This window comes from Epinephelus lanceolatus, chromosome 4 (assembly GCF_041903045.1).
Source record: "Epinephelus lanceolatus isolate andai-2023 chromosome 4, ASM4190304v1, whole genome shotgun sequence".
Classification (NCBI taxonomy): Eukaryota; Metazoa; Chordata; class Actinopteri; order Perciformes; family Serranidae; genus Epinephelus; species Epinephelus lanceolatus.
Genome location: NC_135737.1, coordinates 5337319 through 5359567, shown reverse-complemented (window position 1 = coordinate 5359567; position 22249 = coordinate 5337319). Strand labels below are relative to the sequence as shown.

General features: G+C 40.6%; 1 protein-coding gene across 4 annotated transcripts in view; it reads right to left on the bottom strand.

Annotated features, from left to right (window-relative positions):
• sez6b (seizure related 6 homolog b) overlaps positions 1 to 22249 on the bottom strand; it is a 542199-nt gene that overhangs the window by 53404 nt on the left and 466546 nt on the right. For all 4 annotated transcript variants that reach the window (XM_078166884.1, XM_078166883.1, XM_033632224.2 and 1 more), the window contains one exon: positions 5133 to 5329. In XM_078166884.1, the coding sequence (XP_078023010.1) occupies positions 5133 to 5329 (197 nt within the window). The remainder of the gene's footprint in view (positions 1 to 5132; positions 5330 to 22249) is intronic.

Below are 22249 nucleotides of genomic sequence, written 5' to 3'. Positions count from 1 at the left end.
TTCACACAGCTATAAAATAGAGCTACTGTAACCATACACATACAGTATACACACCACTATGATGTGTATGCATTTATGTTTAAGGGTGCTAACAGTATTAACTTTACTATGACCTGAATTCTGACACTGTGCTCAGAGCCCAGCTGTTGGTATATCTCTCAGGATCATCATTTTGGATTAATGACCAGAGATTTTACCAAGTTTCTGTCATGGTAGTCAACTTTTGTCTAGGTCAGCCCAAGATCACACAGTGTACGGGGGCCCTAATGTGTAAAACTGTCAAATTTTGTAACAAGAATAAGAATAAGAATAAGAAATTTATGTTCTTTTAGTAGGTTTTCCAATTGGCATCTGCTTGGATAGGGAGTGTCAACCCAATTCCAAAAAACAAACAAACAAAAAAAGTTCATATGGTACATTTTGACAAACCATGGATACATCACATTTGTATATTATTTTGTTGCAGATGCTTTGAAACTTTACCTTTCTTAACAACTCTGTGATGAGGGTATGCTTGGGTTTATGCACAAAAATCACGGGGTTATGGTTAAGAAAAGATTATGTTTTGGCTTAAAACACCCAAATTTGGTGGCACAAATGCCCGTGGAAAAGCAGGGATGGGTCGGTGAAATACACCTAGGCTTGCTGGCTCAGGTGCCGCTGTGAAATGCTGCGATGTGCTACTAAAAACACCCAGGTTCTGTGCCACTGGTGTGGTGGAAATGCTGCGAAGGGTTGCCAAAAATCAACTGATGTTGGTTTTGAATTGTGGTCTGCAGCTTAGCAGGTGTCATATACACATAAGCTACAACAGTTAGCTTATGTGTGTGTTACATCACTTCAGAAATGTTGATTTGATACGTATGAATTGTGTAAATGTAACGTATTTGTAGTTTGCAGAAATGTATAATGTGCTTTTTTTGTTCTGGTGACTGGGCTGCGAGCATACATACCACACCAAGATACATTTTTGATTAGAGCTTGAAACCAAGAGGTGGCTTCTTGGGCAATATTTTTCCAGCAATTCAAATGAGCTGTTCTGTGGGCTAACTGTAACCTGTAAGGCCCGTTGGCTTTGCCCTGCTCATTCCCAGAGACGCTGCAGCAGGGTCAGGCTTTCTGTTCAGGAGTCTAATTGGACAAACACACCAAAGTAATTGCACTTGGGCACTACAATAGCAACATGCGCCGACAGTTGCCCATATTGCTGTGCTGTGTTTACATTCCACCAATGAGATTCATGAAAAAACTGTTATAAAATCTTTCCCTCCCTTTATTCCTCTTTGTCGATCATCTGTATTCCGTAGCCTTTCCTTGCCTCTGAATTCATTAACTCCTATCAGATCTTGTGTGCTGGCTATGGCATGGTGCTGATGGAGAGGCCCTGCCAACACCAGGGACAGCCTCTTATTGCTTCCATTCTTAGGCCCCATACCTGCAAAAACAAATTCCATGTTCCTCTCATTCATTTTGTCTAACTTCCCTTTTTTTTACTGCTTTACTGTTGCCTTGCTACCTTTTCTCCTTCCATCCATCAGTCCTCTGTGTATCTCTCTAACTTCTCCGTAGCTGAGTACCAATGTAGAATTCACTGATGCATTGCTTCATTCATTCATTCATTCATTCATTCATCTTCTAACCGCTTCATCCTCTTGAGGGTCGCGGGGGGGCTGGAGCTTATCCCAGCTGACACCGGGCAAGAGGCAGGGTACACCCTGGACAGGTCGCCAGACTATCACAGGGCTGACACATAGAGACAAACAACCATTCACGCTCACATTCACACCTACAGACAATTTAGAGTTATCAATTAACCTAGTCCCCAATCTGCATGTCTTTGGACTGTGGGAGGAAGCCAGAGTGCCCGGAGAGAACCCACGCTGACACGGGGAGAACATGCAAACTCCGCACAGAAGGGCTCCCACACCCTGGAGCGAACCGGCAACCCTCTTGCTGTGAGGCGACAGTGCTAACCACCACAACACCGTGCCACCCTGATGCATTGCTTATTCATCAAAAAAATAGTAGACTCTATTTATATTAGACATTAAAAGTATAGTCCAACATTCTGGAAATATACTTTACCGAGAGATGGACAAATAGGAAAGGAATTGGCGATTTTGAAAGGAATTGGCGATTAACCAAACTGGAAGAATCTCGTTTAATCTGGACAGACAGTCTCAAAACTTATAAGAGGGGCCTCCGCAATGCCAGAGCAAACTATTACTCAGCATTAATAGAAGAAAACAAGAACAACCCCAGGTTTCTTTTCAGCACTGTAGCCAGGCTGACTGAGAGTCAAAGCTCTATTGAGCCTTGTATTCCTTTAGCCCTTAGCAGTAATGATTTTATGAGCTTTTTTAATGACAAAATTCTAACTATTAGAGGCAAAATTCATGACCTCCTGCCCTCAGATGATAGGCCTACCTATCTAACCTCAAACACAGCTGTAGAATCTAATATATATTTAGATTGCTTCTCCCCAATTTCTCTTCAAGAATTGACCGCAGTGATTTCTTCATCTAAATCATCAACGTGTCTCTTAGACCCCATCCCAACTAGGCTACTTAAGGAGGTCTTTCCTTTAGTTAACACTCATATATTAGATATGATCAATATATCCCTATTAACAGGCTATGTACCACAGTCTTTTAAGGTAGCTGTAATTAAACCTCTCCTAAAAAAGCCCACCCTGGATCCAGAGGTGTTAGCCAACTATAGACCAATATCTAATCTTCCCTTTATGTCAAAGATCCTTGAGAAAGTAGTCGCAGACCAGCTGTGTGATTTTCTCCAGGATAATAATTTATTTGAGGAATTTCAGTCAGGATTTAGAGTGCATCATAGCACTGAGACAGCACTAGTTAAAATTACAAATGACCTTCTGATTGCTTCAGACAAAGGACTCGTCTCTGTTCTTGTTTTATTAGATCTTAGTGCGGCGTTTGACACAATTGACCATCAAATTCTACTGCAGAGACTGGATCACTTAATTGGCCTAAAAGGTTCAGCACTAAGCTGGTTTAAATCTTATTTATCTGATCGTTTTCAATTTGTTGACGTTCGTAATGAATCATCCTTACGTACCAAAGTTTGTTTTGGAGTTCCGCAAGGTTCTGTGCTCGGACCAATCCTATTTACTCTATATATGCTTCCTTTAGGTAACATCATTAGAAATCACTCTATAAATTTCCATTGTTATGCCGATGATACACAGTTGTATTTATCGATGAAGCCTGAAGAAAGTAATCAATTAACTAAACTCCATAACTGCCTTAAAGACATAAAAAATTGGATGAGCACCAATTTCCTGATGTTAAATTCAGACAAAACTGAAGTTATTGTTCTTGGCCCCAAACAACTCAGAGACTCTTTATCTGATGACATAGTTTCTCCAGATGGCATTGCTCTGGCCTCTAGCACTACCGTAAGAAACCTCGGAGTAATATTTGATCAAGATTTGTCTTTTAATTCTCATTTAAAGCAAACCTCACGGACTGCATTTTTTCATCTGCGTAATATTGCGAAAATTAGGCCTATCCTGACCCGAAAAGATGCAGAAAAATTGGTCCACGCTTTTGTTACCTCAAGGCTGGATTACTGTAACTCTCTATTATCAGGTAGCTCTAGTAAGTCCTTAAAAACTCTCCAGCTAATTCAGAATGCAGCAGCTCGTGTACTAACAGGAACTAAGAAACGAGATCATATTTCTCCTGTTTTAGCTTCTCTGCACTGGCTCCCTGTAAAATCCAGAATTGAATTTAAAATCCTACTGTTAACTTATAAAGCTCTAAATGGTCAAGCTCCGTCATATCTTAGAGAGCTCATAGTGCCATATTATCCCACCAGAACACTGCGCTCTGAGAACGCAGGGTTACTCGTGGTCCCTAAAGTCTCCAAAAGCAGATCAGGAGCCAGAGCCTTCAGCTATCAGGCTCCTCTCCTGTGGAATCATCTTCCTGTTACGGTCCGGGAGGCAGACACCGTCTCCACATTTAAGACTAGACTTAAGACTTTCCTCTTTGATAAAGCTTATAGTTAGGGCTGGCTCAGGCTTGCCCTGTACCAGCCCCTAGTTAGGCTGACTTAGGCCTAGTCTGCCGGAGGACCCCCTATAATACACCGGGCTCCCTCTCTCTCCTCTCTCTCTCTCTCTCTCTCTCTCTCTCTCTCTCTCTCTCACTCTCATCCTATTACTGCATCTTGCTAACTTGGTCATTCTGGATGTCACTAACTCGGCTTCTTCTCCGGAGCCTTTGTGCTCCACTGTCTCTCAGAATAACTCATACCGCAGCGGTGCCTGGACAGTGAGACGTGTGTGGTTGTGCTGCTGCCGTGGTCCTGCCAGATGCCTCCTGCTGCTGCTGCCATCATTAGTCATTAGTCATACTTCTACTGTTATTATACACATATGACTATTGTCACACAAGTATACTGTCAGATATTAATACATACTTTCAACATATTGTACCACAGTAGCCAGAACTATAACTATAATATTATTACTTTCATTAATGTTGTTGTAAGCTACTGTCATTACCTGCATCTCTCTCTCTCTCTCTCTCTCTCTCTCTCTCTGTCTCATTGTGTCATATGGATTACTGTTAATTTATTATGCTGATCTGTTCTGTACGACATCTATTGCACGTCTGTCCGTCCTGGAAGAGGGATCCCTCCTCAGTTGCTCTTCCTGAGGTTTCTACCGTTTTTTTTCCCCGTTAAAGGGGTTTTTTTGGGGAGTTTTTCCTTATCCGCTGTGAGGGTCTTAAGGACAGAGGGATGTCGTATGCTGTAAAGCCCTGTGAGGCAAATTGTGATTTGTGATATTGGGCTTTATAAATAAAATTAAAATTGAAAATTGAAATAACATACAGAGCTTAGGTCAGGAAATGGGTAGCCTAGCTTAGCATAAGGGCTGTATTACGCTTGTAATATTAAAATAGGGCCTTACAAAGTCAGTGCCTTAAACCCCTAAATACTGAATAATTGACATGAAATTATTCAAATGCAAAGATGCTAAATATAATCAAAACTGTGCATATTGACAGTGGCAGAGCTCTGTGACGAGTGAGCTCTGAGGTTTAAATCTCTATGTGGTTGAGTTTTCTCTGAGCACTGGTTCCATGGCTTACCAAAGAAGTGGACTATAAAGCCATTCCCATAGCCGTAGACGTTGGTGGCAGGGTCAGACTGGAACTGAATGGTGACGTCTGCAGTGGAGGTATAGAGCTTAAATCGGGACTTTGATCCTCCGTACTGACCCAGGACTTTAGCTGTAAGGTCATCTCCATCATAGAAGGTCAACAGGTCATTCTTCCCGATGTTCAACCTGAAACAGGAGACACATACAGATTCAAATCTGTTCAGATCCTCATCCAGCTTTAGAACTGTTTTAGTGATATTTCAGCATGTACTGATACAGTAATCGCCAAATACCACTGCTTGGTCAGTGATTTTGGCATCAGACACAGACACTAAAAGCCACCTTTTGCGGTGGTGTGATATGCAGTCAATTAAATGAAAGGCACCTGTCGTGGCGGTATGATAGACCGCCAGACAGCATCAGTTTGTAACACTGCTGTTAACAGACTTTGACTTGGAAGCCTGGTGTTTGCTTCCTATATGAATGTTGAGCCAAACCATAATGTTTTTTTCTAAACTTAACCACTTGGTTTTGTTGCACAAGGAAATAAATGTAAATATGAGGTGGTTTATGGATGTTGTAGGTTTATTTTGAAAAGACTGAACGCACCTAATGAGCAGAAACTGTACTTTTCCTGTGAAAACGAATTTGTATTTTGAAAGGACACAATGCATTTAACAAGCGTAAATTGACACGTTGTCTAAGAATATCAACAACAAGTGCAGGGGAATACCTAGCGCATAATTTGTACACATAACGACACTGACAAAATTACAATATCTGACAAGTTGGGATGTGAACACCGTGGATATTTAGGTTTCTCTTTACAGTATTTTTTATGCTCATAAACAACAGTTGCACTTCATTTCCTGCTCTCTCTGCTCTCTTTGGCCTCACCCTTAAACTCGCTCTTGCAGTGAATGACAAGGTTGCATTTTTAAAATGACCATAATTGCTCAAAGAGGGCCGTGATAACTCCAGGTCAGACCGAGGTTACTTATTACTGAGAAAGACTATTACATCATTGACGAGGGGCAGCATGGTTCCCATTTCCTCGTTCTTGAGGACACCATTGACAGGATAATAATGTGACTATCGACAAGGTGAGATCTTGTAGTTCACATCATTTTATATTTATGGAAAACTATGGTGTTTTTCAACCTGGCTTTTATTATTATATTTTTGTCCATTATGACAGGGGTCATAATAACATCTTGCTAACAGCTCTGTTGTAGAGATTATGGAAACATGGAAACCAGTAAGCACAACTTCAGTTGGGGCTTTTAACGAAAACATGCTGCTTTCCAAAAAAACGTAAGTACAATGGAAATGATCATAAACATTTCTGTTTCAGTTGACCGAAATGTGTGATAAACACTCAAAGCTTGATGTTAACTTAGAGCTGAGCAGAGCTTTCAACTGGCACAGAAAAACGTTTTGTGGAAATCCCTTGTAACAAATTAAGCAGCAAATGTAGAGCCATAGCTGTTCCTTTTATCAACTAGTGCCAGTCAATAAAAACTGCACTGTAATGTCATTTCTATTTTTGTACATCAAAACTAATGGATTAAAGGTCAGACCATCTTCTCACATTTTCTATTACAGCACTAGCATGCACACAAACTAAATTAAACAGCCTCATAGTAACAAACTGATGTACAAGCACGGACACGGCAGGTAAATCAGCTGACAAGCGCATGAATACAGAATGCTCTAGGATACAGTTTGAACACGAATTTCAAGGGGAACTACTTTCTATGTTTACTTTGAGTTAGACTAAACAACAGTTGTTTAAGGGGGTAGTTTGGTAATTTATGATTTCATTTCCAAAGTTGGGGAACTAATGAGAGGGGCCAAAATATACTGACTTCTCAGGGACCTGGGCCCTTATCGTAGTAGACTTGACCCCAAAGTCCTGCCCGTTTGATTGGTGTGAACACTGTGCACCAAACCAGGGTATGGTGCACAGATCCATTCCCAAGTCCACTTAAAAGGTGGTCTCTGGTACGGTTAATATGTACTCCAGTACAATATGCATGAAAATATTAGATGGCAGCACAGGCCACTATAGACAGACCCAGATGTGGCTTTGTTGCCTACTTCAGCCTGCCCAACACCAGCGGCTCATCCTCTGCTCCTGGCCAGAGGGGCAATCGTACTTGGGCACTGTGTGAATGAAAACACTCTCAGTCCCTTGTCATGCTTCAAAAAGGGAACAAAATAAAATTTCAAGGAGGCTACATCATCAAATCTCAGCAAAGTACTGTTCCAATGTTAAGGATCCTTTGAATTTTATTGAGGACTAAGTCCTTCCTTCAGAGAATTTTCAAAGATACATGTGTGCATCCTTAGCAGGCATGAAGTACCCACAATTCTTTGCGCACTATTTGCCGGAATTGAAGGTGGGGAAATTTTAAGCACATCTGGGCACTCGCTAGCCTGTTCCAAGGAAGCATCCTTGCCTTTGAGAAGCACTAACTTTCTCCTCATCTCCATGCCTTCTCTTACAAAAAAGAAGTTTATTTAACTATGCTACTAATATACCTCTTTTACACAAAAAAAATTGAGAGTATACTTTTACGTTTACTTTTTTATGTACTTATCAAGAGATATAGGGGAGACTGGGGTAAGTTGAGCCAAAGGGTAAGTTGAGTCACCCCTTGTTGCTCGGAAACCATACATAAAATTGAGCATGTGACCAAATATTTAGGAGGAAGGCATCATTTTATGGAGTCTGTGAAGGTAAGAACCACATGGGTTAAGTGGTTAGAGATTTATGTCCAAAAAAGCATTTTGCACTCATCAAAGTGAATTTAGTCTATCGTAAGTTTCATGGGGATTGTGTGTAGACCAAAATAGATCATTTTTAATTTGTTTTATACATCAATTGTGGTATCTATTAGCTACAAAATGAGGTAGTACAGCTAGCATGAAAGTGCACCATTTTAGCTGTGGGGGCTAATAAAGTCGATATGGTAGCTATGGGGTAAGTTGAGCAATTTGAACAGGGGTAAGGTGAGCCGTAAGTTTCTGAGAAGAGGCAAAGCTGGATATGGTAAACCAAGCTTTACTTTCAAGGAGAAAGATGAGGGATTCTTCCCAAGAAGCGATGTAATCGCAAAACTCCCCAAACCTCAGAGTCCCAGCAGTTTGTTTTCCCCTGCAACCTGGACAGGTGGGATACTGAGTAAAGGGACAGGTGAGATATGGATGGAAGGAGGGAGGGGGGTGGATGGAACGAGAGTAAGATGGAGGGAGGAGTTCAGAGAGGATGAAGGAGGCCCTCCTGTCAGCAAGGACACTAAACTAGGATTCACGTTTACGGATTTAGTTCAGTGTTTTCTTTCCAAAAACACAGCTGTTAAGGTTCTCTTGCTAAGCGCCCTTTAAGGCATTCTCAGGCCTATGTTAAAAAGTTTTAAAGTTGTTATATGCAATAATAATTAAAAAAAAAAGATTTGTACCTGTTGAATTGTGTATTATAAATAAAAATACACATGGATTTGAAGAAGCATCTTATTTAATTCAGTACAGACATGTATAACTGGAATATCTTAACCCCCCCCTCAACTTACCCCACTAAGTAAGTAAGTTGTGCCACGAGACCACTTTTTTAGGACATGCTATATTATCAAAACAGTTATGTTTACACTCATTCTGTTTGTTTGTAGGGATGCACAACATCCTGAAATATATGCACATATATTAGTTAGCAACAAAACTATAATAGCCTTGATGTGGTGATCCTGAATATGAAAAGTGGCTCATCTTACCCCGGTCTCCCCTACTTACCAAGCGCATACTAATGAAATTAAATGATTCATACTGACAAGTATAAAAAAGTCTGAGTATATTTTCCTTACACTTGTATTTAATCTTTTGATTAAGATATACTTAAGAGAAGTATTATTAAGTATTCTTGCCTAATACAGAAAGTTTAAGTATCCCAGATAGGAAGGTGACTGATTCAATGTTGAAATTCCATCAGTCATTGTTTTTGTTAAGGTAAATATTCAAGGCTAAATAATATGGAATCAATGCTGATAAGTTTTTGCTTCTTTGTTTTCATTGTAGTCTTTGCTACAATGTTGAAATGACGACACTGAATTCATATAGATTTTTGGTTGGCAGCATTGCCCACTGACAAGTGGGGTTTAGTATTGCCATGTCAGTCTACCTGTCCCCAAGGGTGTAAGTAGTTTTAAATTCTTACCAGTACTATTACCAAGACCTTCATTGCTTCATATCCACTCCTTGCTTCATGCATTTTTAAAAAGCAAAGTCAAAAACCAAACAAACAAATAAATAAAAAGATTTCAATATTTTACTGTACCTGTATGGAGTAGAAAGAAATTAGAAACACTTCACAACGTGTATAGTAAAATATTTTTTTTCTCTTTTCCTCTTTACCTATTTTTCATTGTAAAAAACATTGATCAACATCTGCAATAAACTCAATAAACTATTTAAATGTTTACCATTTAAATACCTGACAGCGTTTGAGCCAGCCACAAGAATATGTGAAATTTCATTGGTTTCATGTATTGTTTGTCCTGTCCCGCCGCAAACGGCGTTTTTTGACGTCCGTGTTCCAGTTGTGGAAATCAAACGTCCCAGTACAATAAATCAAGTGCACCCTAACCGCTGTGTTTCGGAAGTATGCCGCATTCATTTGGCAATCCAGGCCGGTCATTCCTTGTCGGATTTATATGACCGTATGACACGTCTGATCTGAAAGTGTTCCACTGCAACAATCCGGAAAACATGGCAGCACACCGTAAGTTTGTTTTTGTTTGCATGGTTGCTGAGCAACGGAGACTTTAGGCTACAACGGGCTTGCACAGACTTTTTTCCAACACAAATCAACAGTGGAAACAGAAAAGCCATTGCAAAGTACTTGTATGATTTTTACAACACAAACGCTTAATAAACAGCATATACGAGGACAAATTGAGGACAAATAACTTTGTTTACCATTCACAATGTGCGCAGCCATCTTCGTCGTGACGTCAATTCTACCGACTCGGTCTACCTGGACCTTGCCCGAGTTTGATGACGAGACCTCCGGGTAGAACGGGTGTTCTTTTGTACCTTTCCGGACCGGAAACCGTATCAATCCCGGTTCCGGCTACCAATAGAATGCAGCAGTAGACGCGCATGCGCAGTCACGTACTGCTGAGAGTGAAATACCTGATCATTAGCTCACACGCAGATTGTTCAAGCTGTTCTCTGTGTTGTTGAAATTAAACAAAATAACATGGAACACATCTGCTTATTATGCTACTAATTTTAATTGGGATATTTTTTGATGAACTGAATGACATTTAATGGAATGTTGCACGTCTTGAAGGCTGGGCTCATAGGAGACCGGGTTTCCCAGGGGAGGGGCTGGGGGAGAGAGGGAGATGTCCGGAGTCCGGACAAAGCTCCGCACGGAGCACGGACTGTTCAGAAGCAATTCGGAACGAGTTAAAAGCAATTAATAAACAGACAAAGTGGTGTTTAAAGCTGCATATATTGCTAGCAGATCTATTTTCTGGCCTAAAGTGTGGCCGTGACTGGTTCTGAATGTGGGCTTTAGCAGACAGCCGCTCTCTTCTGTTCCTGGTACTGCGCACCGCCACTGAATCTTTAAGTGGTACGCTGTACCGGACCGTACCAGCTTACTTTCACCCCTGCCTCAACATATCTCCAAATCTACTGGGAGCATATCCGTGCAATATCTCTGCTCACAGGACAGACCAGGTTGTCTAAATTGTAAAACTTTTAATTTTAACACCAAATATGTTCTTAATCCTGAATTTGTCTTGTGAATTTTTTTATGTGTAGTCCACTGGTTGTGTACCTATACATTAACTTCAAGTCTACTTAGAATATATTTAAAGGTAGGCTATATTTCAGGTGTCAAATATAATACTTGAATAGTGATCTAGTATTATACTTAAAAGTTGAAAAAATAGATAAAATTCACTTAAAGAAAACTTGCAAGTATACGGAGCTCTGAGATACTATCTCGTGCGCTCGAGTTAGTATCTCGTGGGGACTTTAGGGGCTCCGTACAAGTATACTTGCAGTATAAAAACTTTTAAACTCGTAGTTTACTGACTGTATACTTTAAAGGAGCTATATGTAAGAAATCTAAAGCAAATAGTCATAAAATCCTCCTAATATGTCACAGAGACTAAGGAATAATGTTCATATAACATACTGATCTCACCGACAACAATAGTACAGCCAGAATATTTGCATTTAAAAAAATATTTTATGGTCCGCAAATCATCTTTATGTTTTGAATTTGTGTTTTGGCCTGTTGCGCCACCCACCGCCGTCTACCAGTCACACAGTCAGTAGAGTCTCAGCATCAGTTAAAGTTACGACTGAGCTACAGCAGCACGGCAAGCAGCATTAGCAGTGTCCCGGTACATAGCATTACCAGCCGACTCCTCCTCAGCTGTATCCCGGCAGCAGCATTAGCAGTGTCCCAGTACATAGCATTAGCAGCTGGCTCCTCCTCAGGTGTATCCTGGCAGCAGCGTTAGCAGCAGAGAAGCCGGACTTGCTCGAATGGTCCGCTGGAAAACCGAAGATCATGGACGTGGCGACATGGCCCTGCCACGGCAGCCGCCCGTGGGCAAACAAATCAGTCTCCAGCGTGCCGCTGTCCAGCAGCCTCGAATCTGTAGGGGAGGGGGGGGCGGACACGACTCGCGGCAGTATTTTGAATTTGAGTGCAGTAACTGTTTTGGCCACATTCTTACATACAGCGCCTTTAAAGTGTACTTTAAAAACTAAAAAGTGGGCTCGAAGTATATAACTGGTAAACTAACAATACACGGGATGAGCTAATAACAGTTTGTTACAGATTTAACTACCAAACAGTATATAATAAAGTTGGAATGATCTAAAAACTTCTTCCACTACAGCTAGTCTCCAAGGCCCACTGAGATGCTGCTGATGACATCACCAATTTATTTCTGGTTTGGTTTTTATAGCTCCACTCAGGCTGAGTGGTTCTCTCCCTGATGAGAAGCCAACCTTTATGTGGGAAATCAGTAGAATGCCCAGTTATGAATAATCCTGGGACATTGGCTGGTCTTTTTTTTTGAAGCTACAGTTTAATTCTTCTTGAACCTAATGATGCGAGTTCACGTCTCCTATATCTCTCAAACAGAGGTGTTTAGTAAAATCTTATCATGACCATTAGTCACGATATAAAAACATGAGAATAGTGTTGACAAAAACTGAATTTCCCTTTAATATTTACAGAAGGTTCTTAAACATCTGAGATGTTATTTCCTGTCTGATTCAGGCTGATGAGGAGTACAACAATCCTGATGTTGACAGTGATTAGTGTAGACATTTCTGTCTATTAGATGAGCGAATCAACATCATGCTGAATAACCACCCTGTCACAGTTTAACTATCAAAGGGCAAGTACTTGTGCTGATTTGACCATAGCCTGTAAAGCTGGAAGTCTTACAAACCTCAAAGCTGTTTAAAAATGTCACCTGGGGCTGAGCTATCTCTTTGTAGAGAGAAGATTTAGAGCATGGAAGAAATGGCTTAGCCAGAATAAAGAAGTGACATGCTCTTTGCTGTCGCTAATTAATCACCAGCGGCTCCTGATAAAACTCATTAGCCAGCCTGAGATTGAGCTATTAATCACTATGGGAATGCTGGAAAATCAAAGGTTTAAGAGGCGTGGATTGAATTGACACATGCAAAGCCTGACAGAGGATGAAATGTTTATTTTTGCCTTTTTTTTTTTTTTTTTTTTTTTACAAAAATTGAAATGACAGGAATATGAGGTTGTGATCAGATGAGAACTTGAGTGAGGAGTGTTTGTCTTCCCACAGGCAGTACCATTTGTCTTCTGTCAGCTGTAGATGCATATTAAGCCACACACACACACACACACGCGCACACACACACACACTAGTTCTTGTATTCCTACTTTTGAAAGGACTTTCCGTCGAATAAATTGATTCCTAAACCCTAAAAGTAACCCTCTGTTCTAAACATAACCTAACCCAAATGTAAACCGGGGCCAGTAAGTAATATGTCTCTCAGGGAAGGAAATTGGTCTTAATTATTTGCTCTGCCTCAGGAGTAAAAGCAATCAGCTTGAACTTTCTTGGCTGCATATAAACCAGTCATGTCCAACTGGATCTCTGGGAGCTGCAAAGCTGCCCTCAAGTGGTCCCAGCAGGTGTGAAATGACACTTCAAGCATTTACCAACATTCTTGTCGGTGATGAAATATACCAATGTGTTGTGATCATGTTGGATATTCACACATTAAAAAAAACAACTTTTTTTGACAGAAGCATGCAGATTCAAATTAATCAGTTTTTAATGCATACTGGACACAATTTTAGTAGCTTAGTAATCTGAATGTATTGCCTTTTCTGTCTTTGTCATTAATTTATCCATGTATGCACCAACATTTCCTGCTGCCTATCTGTCAGCTCTGCGCTCAATTTATATCTATTTTGCAAGTTTAGATGGTGTTTATGTGGTTAGTGTTAGCTGATGGTGATGTGTGGCTGCAAGTCACTCATCAGTCTGTAAACTCTTCTTTTGCCAACTTCTAGCAAGCTAGCTGCTACCTGCTAGGTCAAGGTTTTCAAATGTAAACATCAGTAAACAGATGGAGAAGATGGGCACCAGCTGAACTAGCGACCTGCTAGCCACCACACAGGTGTTGAAAATAAACTGAACGACCTCCTTGCTGCATTAGTTTCCAACAGGATATCAGGAACTGTAATATCCTTTGATTCACCAAAACTTGGCTAAATCCTAGACAGCATCATTCAACCAGGTGACTCTTTTTCTACATGCTGATCTGACAGAGCAGAGGACTCTGGGACAGAAGGACAGGAAGCGTGTGCTTTACGGTGTGTTGGTGGGAATGAGAGGTTCTGTCCTGTTCCTGCTGTGGATCACTTTGTGGGGTCGGGGTGTGTGGACAGTTACATCACTCCCAGAACCATTTGAAAGCATTTATAAAGCAGCAGCCAACAATGTATGAAGATATCAAAAAGGGACTATATTACCAGCACATTCTCACTATGATCTCGTCACATATTGACATTTAGTAATGGACTTTCCACATCAATATATGACGTGCAAGGTACCCTGGGTTTTAGTTGTTGATGTTCTGGGACTCCGTGTAAACCCCAGCCTGTTACATGCATTGTCTGTTTTGAAAATACACTTCTGTTTTCTCTGGAAATATACAGATGGATACAGTCTCCTTCAAAATTAATGTATTGTCAGAACAATGCAGCGAATTGATGTTGTTTTCCTTCAACAAGTGCACATGGTTACGTTTAGCCAACGCATGCATGTGGTTGGGTTTAGGCAACAAAAGCATGTGTTTGGGTTTAAAAAAAAGGGTTTGGCTTTCCAATCATATGAGAGGCGAACACCGGCCTCCAGGGTTAAAGTTGGTGGCTGATGGACCCATTCATCACCCCTCCTGCCTGCCTGGACTTTCGCCCTCTTAACTTGCGTTGTTGTGCTGTGGCGTTTCCCCCTGACACTGCTGGGTGCCATAACACAATAATGGCAACTGGCAGTGTATCATGCCAACGTGAAAGGAAGGCTTTTTTTGGCAGTGTTTGACTCCAGAAGTGACTGACAAAGCACTGGTTTTCGATGGGACCAGGTTGAAACTGCAGTGCGCAAGTTAAAGGAGCTGATGGGATCACATTTGACTGGAGTTGTATCTTGTATAATTCCATTTGACAAATAAAATGATTGAATGATTCATTGTTTGATTCATCCTGACATTGAACATGTTACTGTAGCCAGTTTCTAATTAGGTGATCGGAACCAATCAGAACCAGTGAGTGAAGAAAATCTGGTGTTATTCTGTATTTTTCTTATTATTGACCCAAATCCCACCAAAACCCAACAATGTGTTTCATTATTTTATTACTTGCATACTCTAATATGGCACTCAGTTCCAATCCCACTGATTCCCACTGAAGATGTAAATCCTTAAAAATGGGTCACAAATATAATCTAATTAAAAAAGGCTCAGTAATTTTCTGACACAGCTGCACACTGCAGTTTCTAGCAAACACTACTCAAACAGGAGGAAATGGTGCGTTTGCTGGGGACTATTTTCAGCAGTGGATTACTCCACATTTGGTGCTCTAGTGAGTATTTGGGGCAGCAGAATGGTGAGCGGAACTGAAAAAACTACAGTGTGTGAAGGTACATGTCACCCAGTGCAACAGTTTGGCTTATTGATGCGTTTTTGGACAACAGTGGAGCTCTATGGCACAGAGGATCAAGATATATCAGGCTTTAGACAATAGGTTGCGAATTATTCTAAAAAATATTATTCCTGTTGGTCACCTTATTGTCACTAAGTCGTTTTTTGTGGTCATTTATTTTTCATTTTTGTGGCTGGATAACAAGCTGATTAGATGTCAGAGGATGACATTTTTAATCCCTCCATCAAAGCTCTGATTGGTTGACTGTTTTTCAAACCAGGGGAAACAGCTGGCCTAAAGCACATCACCAGGGGCACGTTCAAAACAGTGTGAAAACAGTCTGCAACATTTTGCTGTCAGAGGTGTTACTCAATCAGCAGCAACATGTATATAAACCAAATTCTAGAAGATCTTTACTTATTGTGGGAGCATTTTTAAAAATAAAAATAAAATCACTTTTGTTTTGGCAATGTACTGGTAAAGTAAATAACATTGATAATCTGGTTACAATGCAATCTTCTGCTGGGAAAACTTTTCCTGGCATTCATGTGGATTGACATGCATTTTTTGCATGTCTAATTTTTGCATGTTGATTTTTCTATGTGTTATCTATACTATGTCAGACATCTCTGACAGGAGGTCATTGTTTTTCCTCCTTTTTCTCTGGGCCTGTAACGTATCATTGCATCATGTGACCATGTCATGTGTGTATTTAAGATGGCGGCACCCTTTGTCTAAAAAAAGTCTGATGAAGAGCCTGACGCTCAAAACGTTACTTACCTGAATAAATTTCGACTGAGCATTGGAGCCCTGCAGTGTGCGAGCTGTTTGACTTCTCTGTTGTTTGCATCGTTTTCGGCTCAACACCTGCCCTTCTTCCGATTTGGATGTGCGTGTGTTTTTCTTTGACATGCAACCCCCAAATACCATGGCAGACTAAGTATACCCACTAGTGGCAACGGCACTCCTTAATGGCAGTGGCCCCCACAATGGGACAATGCATCCTGACACACCATAAAAAACTGTTCAAGAATGGCCAAGGAACATGACAAAGACTTCAAGGTGTCGACCTGGCCTCCACATTTGTCAGATCCCAATATGATCAAACATCTATGAGGTGTGGTGGTGTAGGTAGGTAGGTAGGTAGATAGATAGATAGATAGATAGATAGATAGATAGATAGTACTTTATTGATCCCAAACTGGGAAAATCTTGTGTTACTGTAGCAAGTAATCAAACGGTATGTGGACATTAGAATATATAAATATAATACAAGAAATATACAGGAATAAAATAAACAAAAGAAAATTGCAGTAGCAAAAGGGATCAAATTATATACACAACACAGTGAGAAGTGAGGTAGAGGTTGTAAAAAAAAGTGCAAAAATAGCTACAAGTGTGCAATTGGTTATTATAAGCAGTGCAAACAAATGGTTGTAGTAATGGTTGTAACTATTAAACTATAGAGGAGAGACTCTAGAGAGCTGTGAGTGCTCTCTGTCAAATAGAGGTGAGGTGTTACATAGTGTTATGGCTTGGGGGAAGAATGACTTCCTTGTGACAGCAAAGCCGTATCAATCTGTTGGAGAAAGAGTTCTGCTGTCTGTCCAGTATGTGGTGAAGAGGGTGGTCAGGATTATAACAGTTTGTTCAATGTCCTCCTTTCCGCCACTGCTTCAAATGAGTCCAGTTTGTATACAGTCTCTTTCAAAATAAACACACAACAATGGTACAACATTATAAATTGTTTTTTTTCCTTCAACAACAAACGCACATGGTTATGTTTTGCCAACACATGCACCTGGTTGGGTTTAGGCAACAAAAGCAAGTGGTTGGGTTAAAGGAGAAATTACAGGGTTTTGCCTTACATTCATACGGGAAGCAAACACCAACCTCTGCGTGAAAGTCAGTGGTTGTTGGACCCATCCATCACCCCTCCCGCCCTACTAGCACTTCTGCCCCCTTAACTTACATTGGTGTCGCACTATGTTTACCCCTGATATTGCCGGGTACCAGGAAAAAATAAAAGTGACTGGCCGCGTATCATGCCAACATTAACGGATGCCTTTTTTTGTTGCTGTCTGATGCCAGAAGTCACTGCCCAAGCGCCGTATTTGCTTGAGCTATTTGTCAGGTTTCCTCAGGCCACTCAGACTTTGTGGTGAGACATGGTGCAATGTCCTGCTTTTGGGGGCACTGCCATCGAAGAGTGCAGTTGCCTTGAGGGGACGTACTTGGTCTGCAGCAGGGTTTGGGTGGGTGGTGCGTGTTTAAACACAGTTTAAACACAATACTAACCTTAAATATGACCGTTCTATAACTCACATCATGAGAGGTGAGACCTTGAAAAGTGGACAATGGCTACAGCTGGTCCTCACAGGCATAGTAAAATGAGCTTGCCATCTTCTAAACTCATTGTGTTCCATGTTTATTTGATTGCTAACGGATAAAGCCTCTCACCTGCTCAGAGAGCGAGGCAGATTGAGAAATATTGTCGGCTGGCATCAAATTTGTTGTGATTAAGCTAAACAAGGCTTTGTGCGGCTCTGCAGTGCATCTGTAGAGAAAAATCAATCACAGCCTCCATTCCCTGACACTAATTTGATTTAGTTCAATTTGAAAAAAACAGGGCTGAGTTTGGCCTGGCCCCCGGGACCAGCTGCCAACACATTTTACCCCAACTATTCACTTTATGATGTGCTATTTCCCTCTCTCCAAAAGTCTGAACTCCTGGAAGAGAATGTTTGGAGCTTTTCTGGCTGGCTTTGCAAAGCTTTCCTCAGTATCTGACTGTCTTACAGGACAGAGAGAAAAAAACAGCCCATTCTTATTTCAAAATCATTAAAAACCACTGCTTTGTCAGTAATTTTGGTGTCAGACACCTGGCGCCAAAAGCCACCTTTCTTGATGGTACAATATGCCGTCAGGTGTTATTAGTTTGTAATACAGCCAGACATAACCTTTAGCGGTGTTATAATATGCCGCCGGTCAGCTGGACGGCACCTGTCACAGCAGTATGGTACACCATTAGACACCTGGATGGTGTCAGATTGGAACTCTGCTGGTAATTATGTAATACAAGGAGCTTGGCAGGAGGGGTGGTGGATAGGTCCAACAGACCCCAGACTTTCTCTCTGTAACCTGGCTTTTGCTTCCCGCATGAATATAGAGCAAAACCATGATGTTTTTTTCTGATCCTAACCATGTGCTTTTGGTGACATCCTGGCGTTGGTTGCAATATCCCAGAACATCAATAGCAGACACAGGAGAAAACCTAATGCATATGTAGACTATAAAGCAACAAAGCAGTGACATGTGACAACTAGGGATACCAACTTGTTGCAAAATCCTGCCAATTTCACTTTTTCTTTTTCATAAGCCTTTAAGATGAAACTTGCTTAAGTCTATAATACAATATCTATTAGCCTATTGATATTCTTAAGTTTTTAACAAAGTAACTGATATCAGCTGTTTTTAGCCAGCTAAAGCCCCGTTTCCGACAAATGCTTTCGGTATGGTACATTTGGAAACAAAAGTACCTTTCAGACATGGTATCTAGACCCTAGCATTTCCACTGCAAACCATACCCTTAAATGTGGGTGGGGTTGTTGTCACTCACTGCTCCGTCCAGCACTCGCTGTATTTCCTGATTATCAGTGACACAGAAGTCTGCACCTCGTTTCTTGTCCACAGAACGAGGCTGCTGGCTGACATTTTCAAAACAACATAAAACAGGCTGCAGTGAGAGTCTCTCTCCATGGGATATTTAAAAATAGTGGGTTTGTGCATTTAGTCCTTCTCAGGCAAGCTCAGGGGTTTAGTGTTGCCATAGCCCTACCGACGCTATGCGACCCTTATTTTTTCTCCGAGTGTCACATAACCCAACCGAAATTAACATATATAAATGCTTGAACGTCCACTCATTACTAAAAGTGTATGACATATAAAAAGTAAAGTAATTGTCAAAGTTGTCATATGGAATATTTAAGGTGTGTTGACTGAACCACGCCATAATCGCATGCATTGAGTAACATTACAAGTTAAAGTTCCACCTTAAAAGACCCCGGCACTCAGCCCAGTGAATGATGTTACTTTTTCTCCAACTCCAGCTGCTGCGAAAGGCAGCAAAACATCATTTCATTTTATTTTTACAATTTACTAATAAAATTCTTCACAGTGTGAACTGTGGTTACATGAGCCTCAAAACCAGCCACAACTCTGCCTTGAGCAGAGTGACCATCCACCACTGACCAATCACTGAACAGCAGTGTTCACAGCCCCACCTTTTAGTACCAGATCTGTGTGCAGTTACCAAAAATGGTAACTGTATGGAACGGTTCCATTGGTACCATCCACAACTTTTCGCAGTGGAAATGAAAAAAAAAAGCGTACCGAACTGAGCTGAACCGTACTGTACTGCTTGATGGAAACAGGGCTTAATAGGACTCTATTGTACAGAAGGTACTAAATTGGAACTACGTAAATTAGAGCTTTGTCCTTGAAAATTGTCTTTATCTCAGCTTTTCAGATACGACCTGGGAAACTGGGGTTTTGTGATTAAGGCTCAAAGTTATGCATAATGAAGGACCGGCCACTTTGAGTGACAGGCTGTCTGCCGATACTGTCCTCATAGCTCCTCCATAGCTCCACCCTCTCATCGAAATATGGTCACTTCTGGTTTCAATGCAACTGCAATGGCTGAAATGCCAAACTTGAGGTTTCAAAACGGCAGCCCACAAACCAATGGATGATGTCAAAATAGACGCGTCAATTATTTTCACAGTCTATGGTTTTGGCATGTAAAGTTACTGTGGTTAGGTTTGGGAAAAGAAACAGTTTCAGAGATAGAGTTGGTTGTCCACCAATCGAAAGATCAGTGGTGTAATCCCCGGCTCCTCCAGTCTGCATGTCGAAGTACCCTTGAGCAAGACACTGAATCCCAAATTGCTCCCGATGGCTATTCCATCAGTGTGAGAGTGTGTTAAAACTGAGTAGCAGGTGGCACCTTGTATGGTAGCCTCAGCCACCATTGTATGAATGTGGTGGTGGAATGGTGTGTGAATGGGTGAATGTGACTCGTAGTGTAAAGAGCGCTTTGAGTGGTCAGATGGCTGGAAAGGCACTATACAAATGCAGGTCCATTTACCATTTACTTGAAACACCCTGCTGCCTTAGTTGACCCTATGTGCCCGAACGACGCATAGTGCGTCCAAATTCACACCTGTTCTTCTCTATTGATTTTCTCTGCAACCGTGCGTCGTAGCGAGAAGCCACGCGTATCACGTGAAACAAATTGTAGCTTTCCAACAAGGCCTTGTCAGTAGTCCAATGTTTTCACAGCGAAAAAGAATGATAAAGTTACACTAAAATGATGTATAACAGAGGTTTCATACAGTTTCGCACACACATTACTCTTGATTGCGAATCAGGCTCGCACAGAAATGCCATGCATATCACATGAAAGCGCAGGACCAGAGCTTTCCAGTGATACCACACACATCATTGTGCTGTCATCCCATCATGCTATAAATCCAGATTAATTGTCTACAAAATAAAAACCTGACGAATTTCTTTACAACCCATTATCCAGATCTTGTTATCAGTCACTTCATATAGTGAGGAATATCGTATCTTACCACGTCTTAGGCTTGCGTGTGTTTCTCCCTGTCTATCCACATTTGTAGTCCGACTTTCAAGATGCAAATATCTCCATATTGTCCAGTTGACACTCCATCAAACTTTGTATGACAAGACCAGCCACTTCACCTTTGCGCACCCAGACAACTGAGGCCTAATTATGCATGCCTGACAGGGCCGTAGTCACCATATACATTGAGGGGGACATGTGTCCCCCCCAATGCCCAAAATGCCCCCCCAGTATATAACTGAAACTGAAAAACAACAACAAACTTTGTTTACTGCAAACAAAGTGGCAAATATTATCTTGGAGGACATCATTGCACTTGGTTGACTATTTTTCTATGATCTTAGATGTAAATGGGTCAGTGACAAATAAGGGTTGGCAAGATGAGCAATTCAGAAATATTTTCAAAAATAGTTTTCAAAGCATGCATCAGATTTGTTAAAATGTACATTCTGTATTTTTGTTGGTTTTATGTCATTTGAAATGACATTTGCACCATTTTTTATGAAAAGTAAGACTGAATGCTCCTGAAAATGTCAAATGGTGTAACCATGAAAGAATGATAAATATTAAATATTTTATCCACCTATAGTAGATTTAAGTGTACTTATAAAAAAAATCTTTATTTCAAAAGCATTAAATTGAAATAAGATATTTTTGGAGTATTTCTATATTTAAATTTTAATGCATTTTGGCAATACTGAGCAGGACATTTCCTAAAAACATCCCTTTTTTCCTAAATAATGCTTGACAAATTATGTAAAATTTGTTAAAAAACACAGTGTTGCACTGCAAAAGTGGATTACATTTATTCCACATTTTACTCCACATTTATTTTCCTGTATATAATCATATTTTTATGAAAAAATACCAGTTACACCAAATGACACTGGGTTGTGTCAATTGGTGTAACTGGTATTTTTCATAAAAATATGATACACTGCCTGACCATGTTCCTTCTACAGTCAAACACCACTGTTTGGTGAAGGAATTGACACAGAAAATCAAATGTGACAGTCAACAAGGTTAAGTGAACTTGTTTTTTTTTCATGTTATTTCAGTTCAGAAAAAAGAACATCTGACAACAGTGAGCTAATTTCTTCTACTGTAAATTCTTTGCTAAAAAAAAACATTTTACAATCATGTTCATTTTAAAATTTAAGTCATGTTTTGTATCTTAAGTTCTGATAAGAAAAAGGTCACCTGACAACAACTCATAAGGGTGAACTGGTCTACT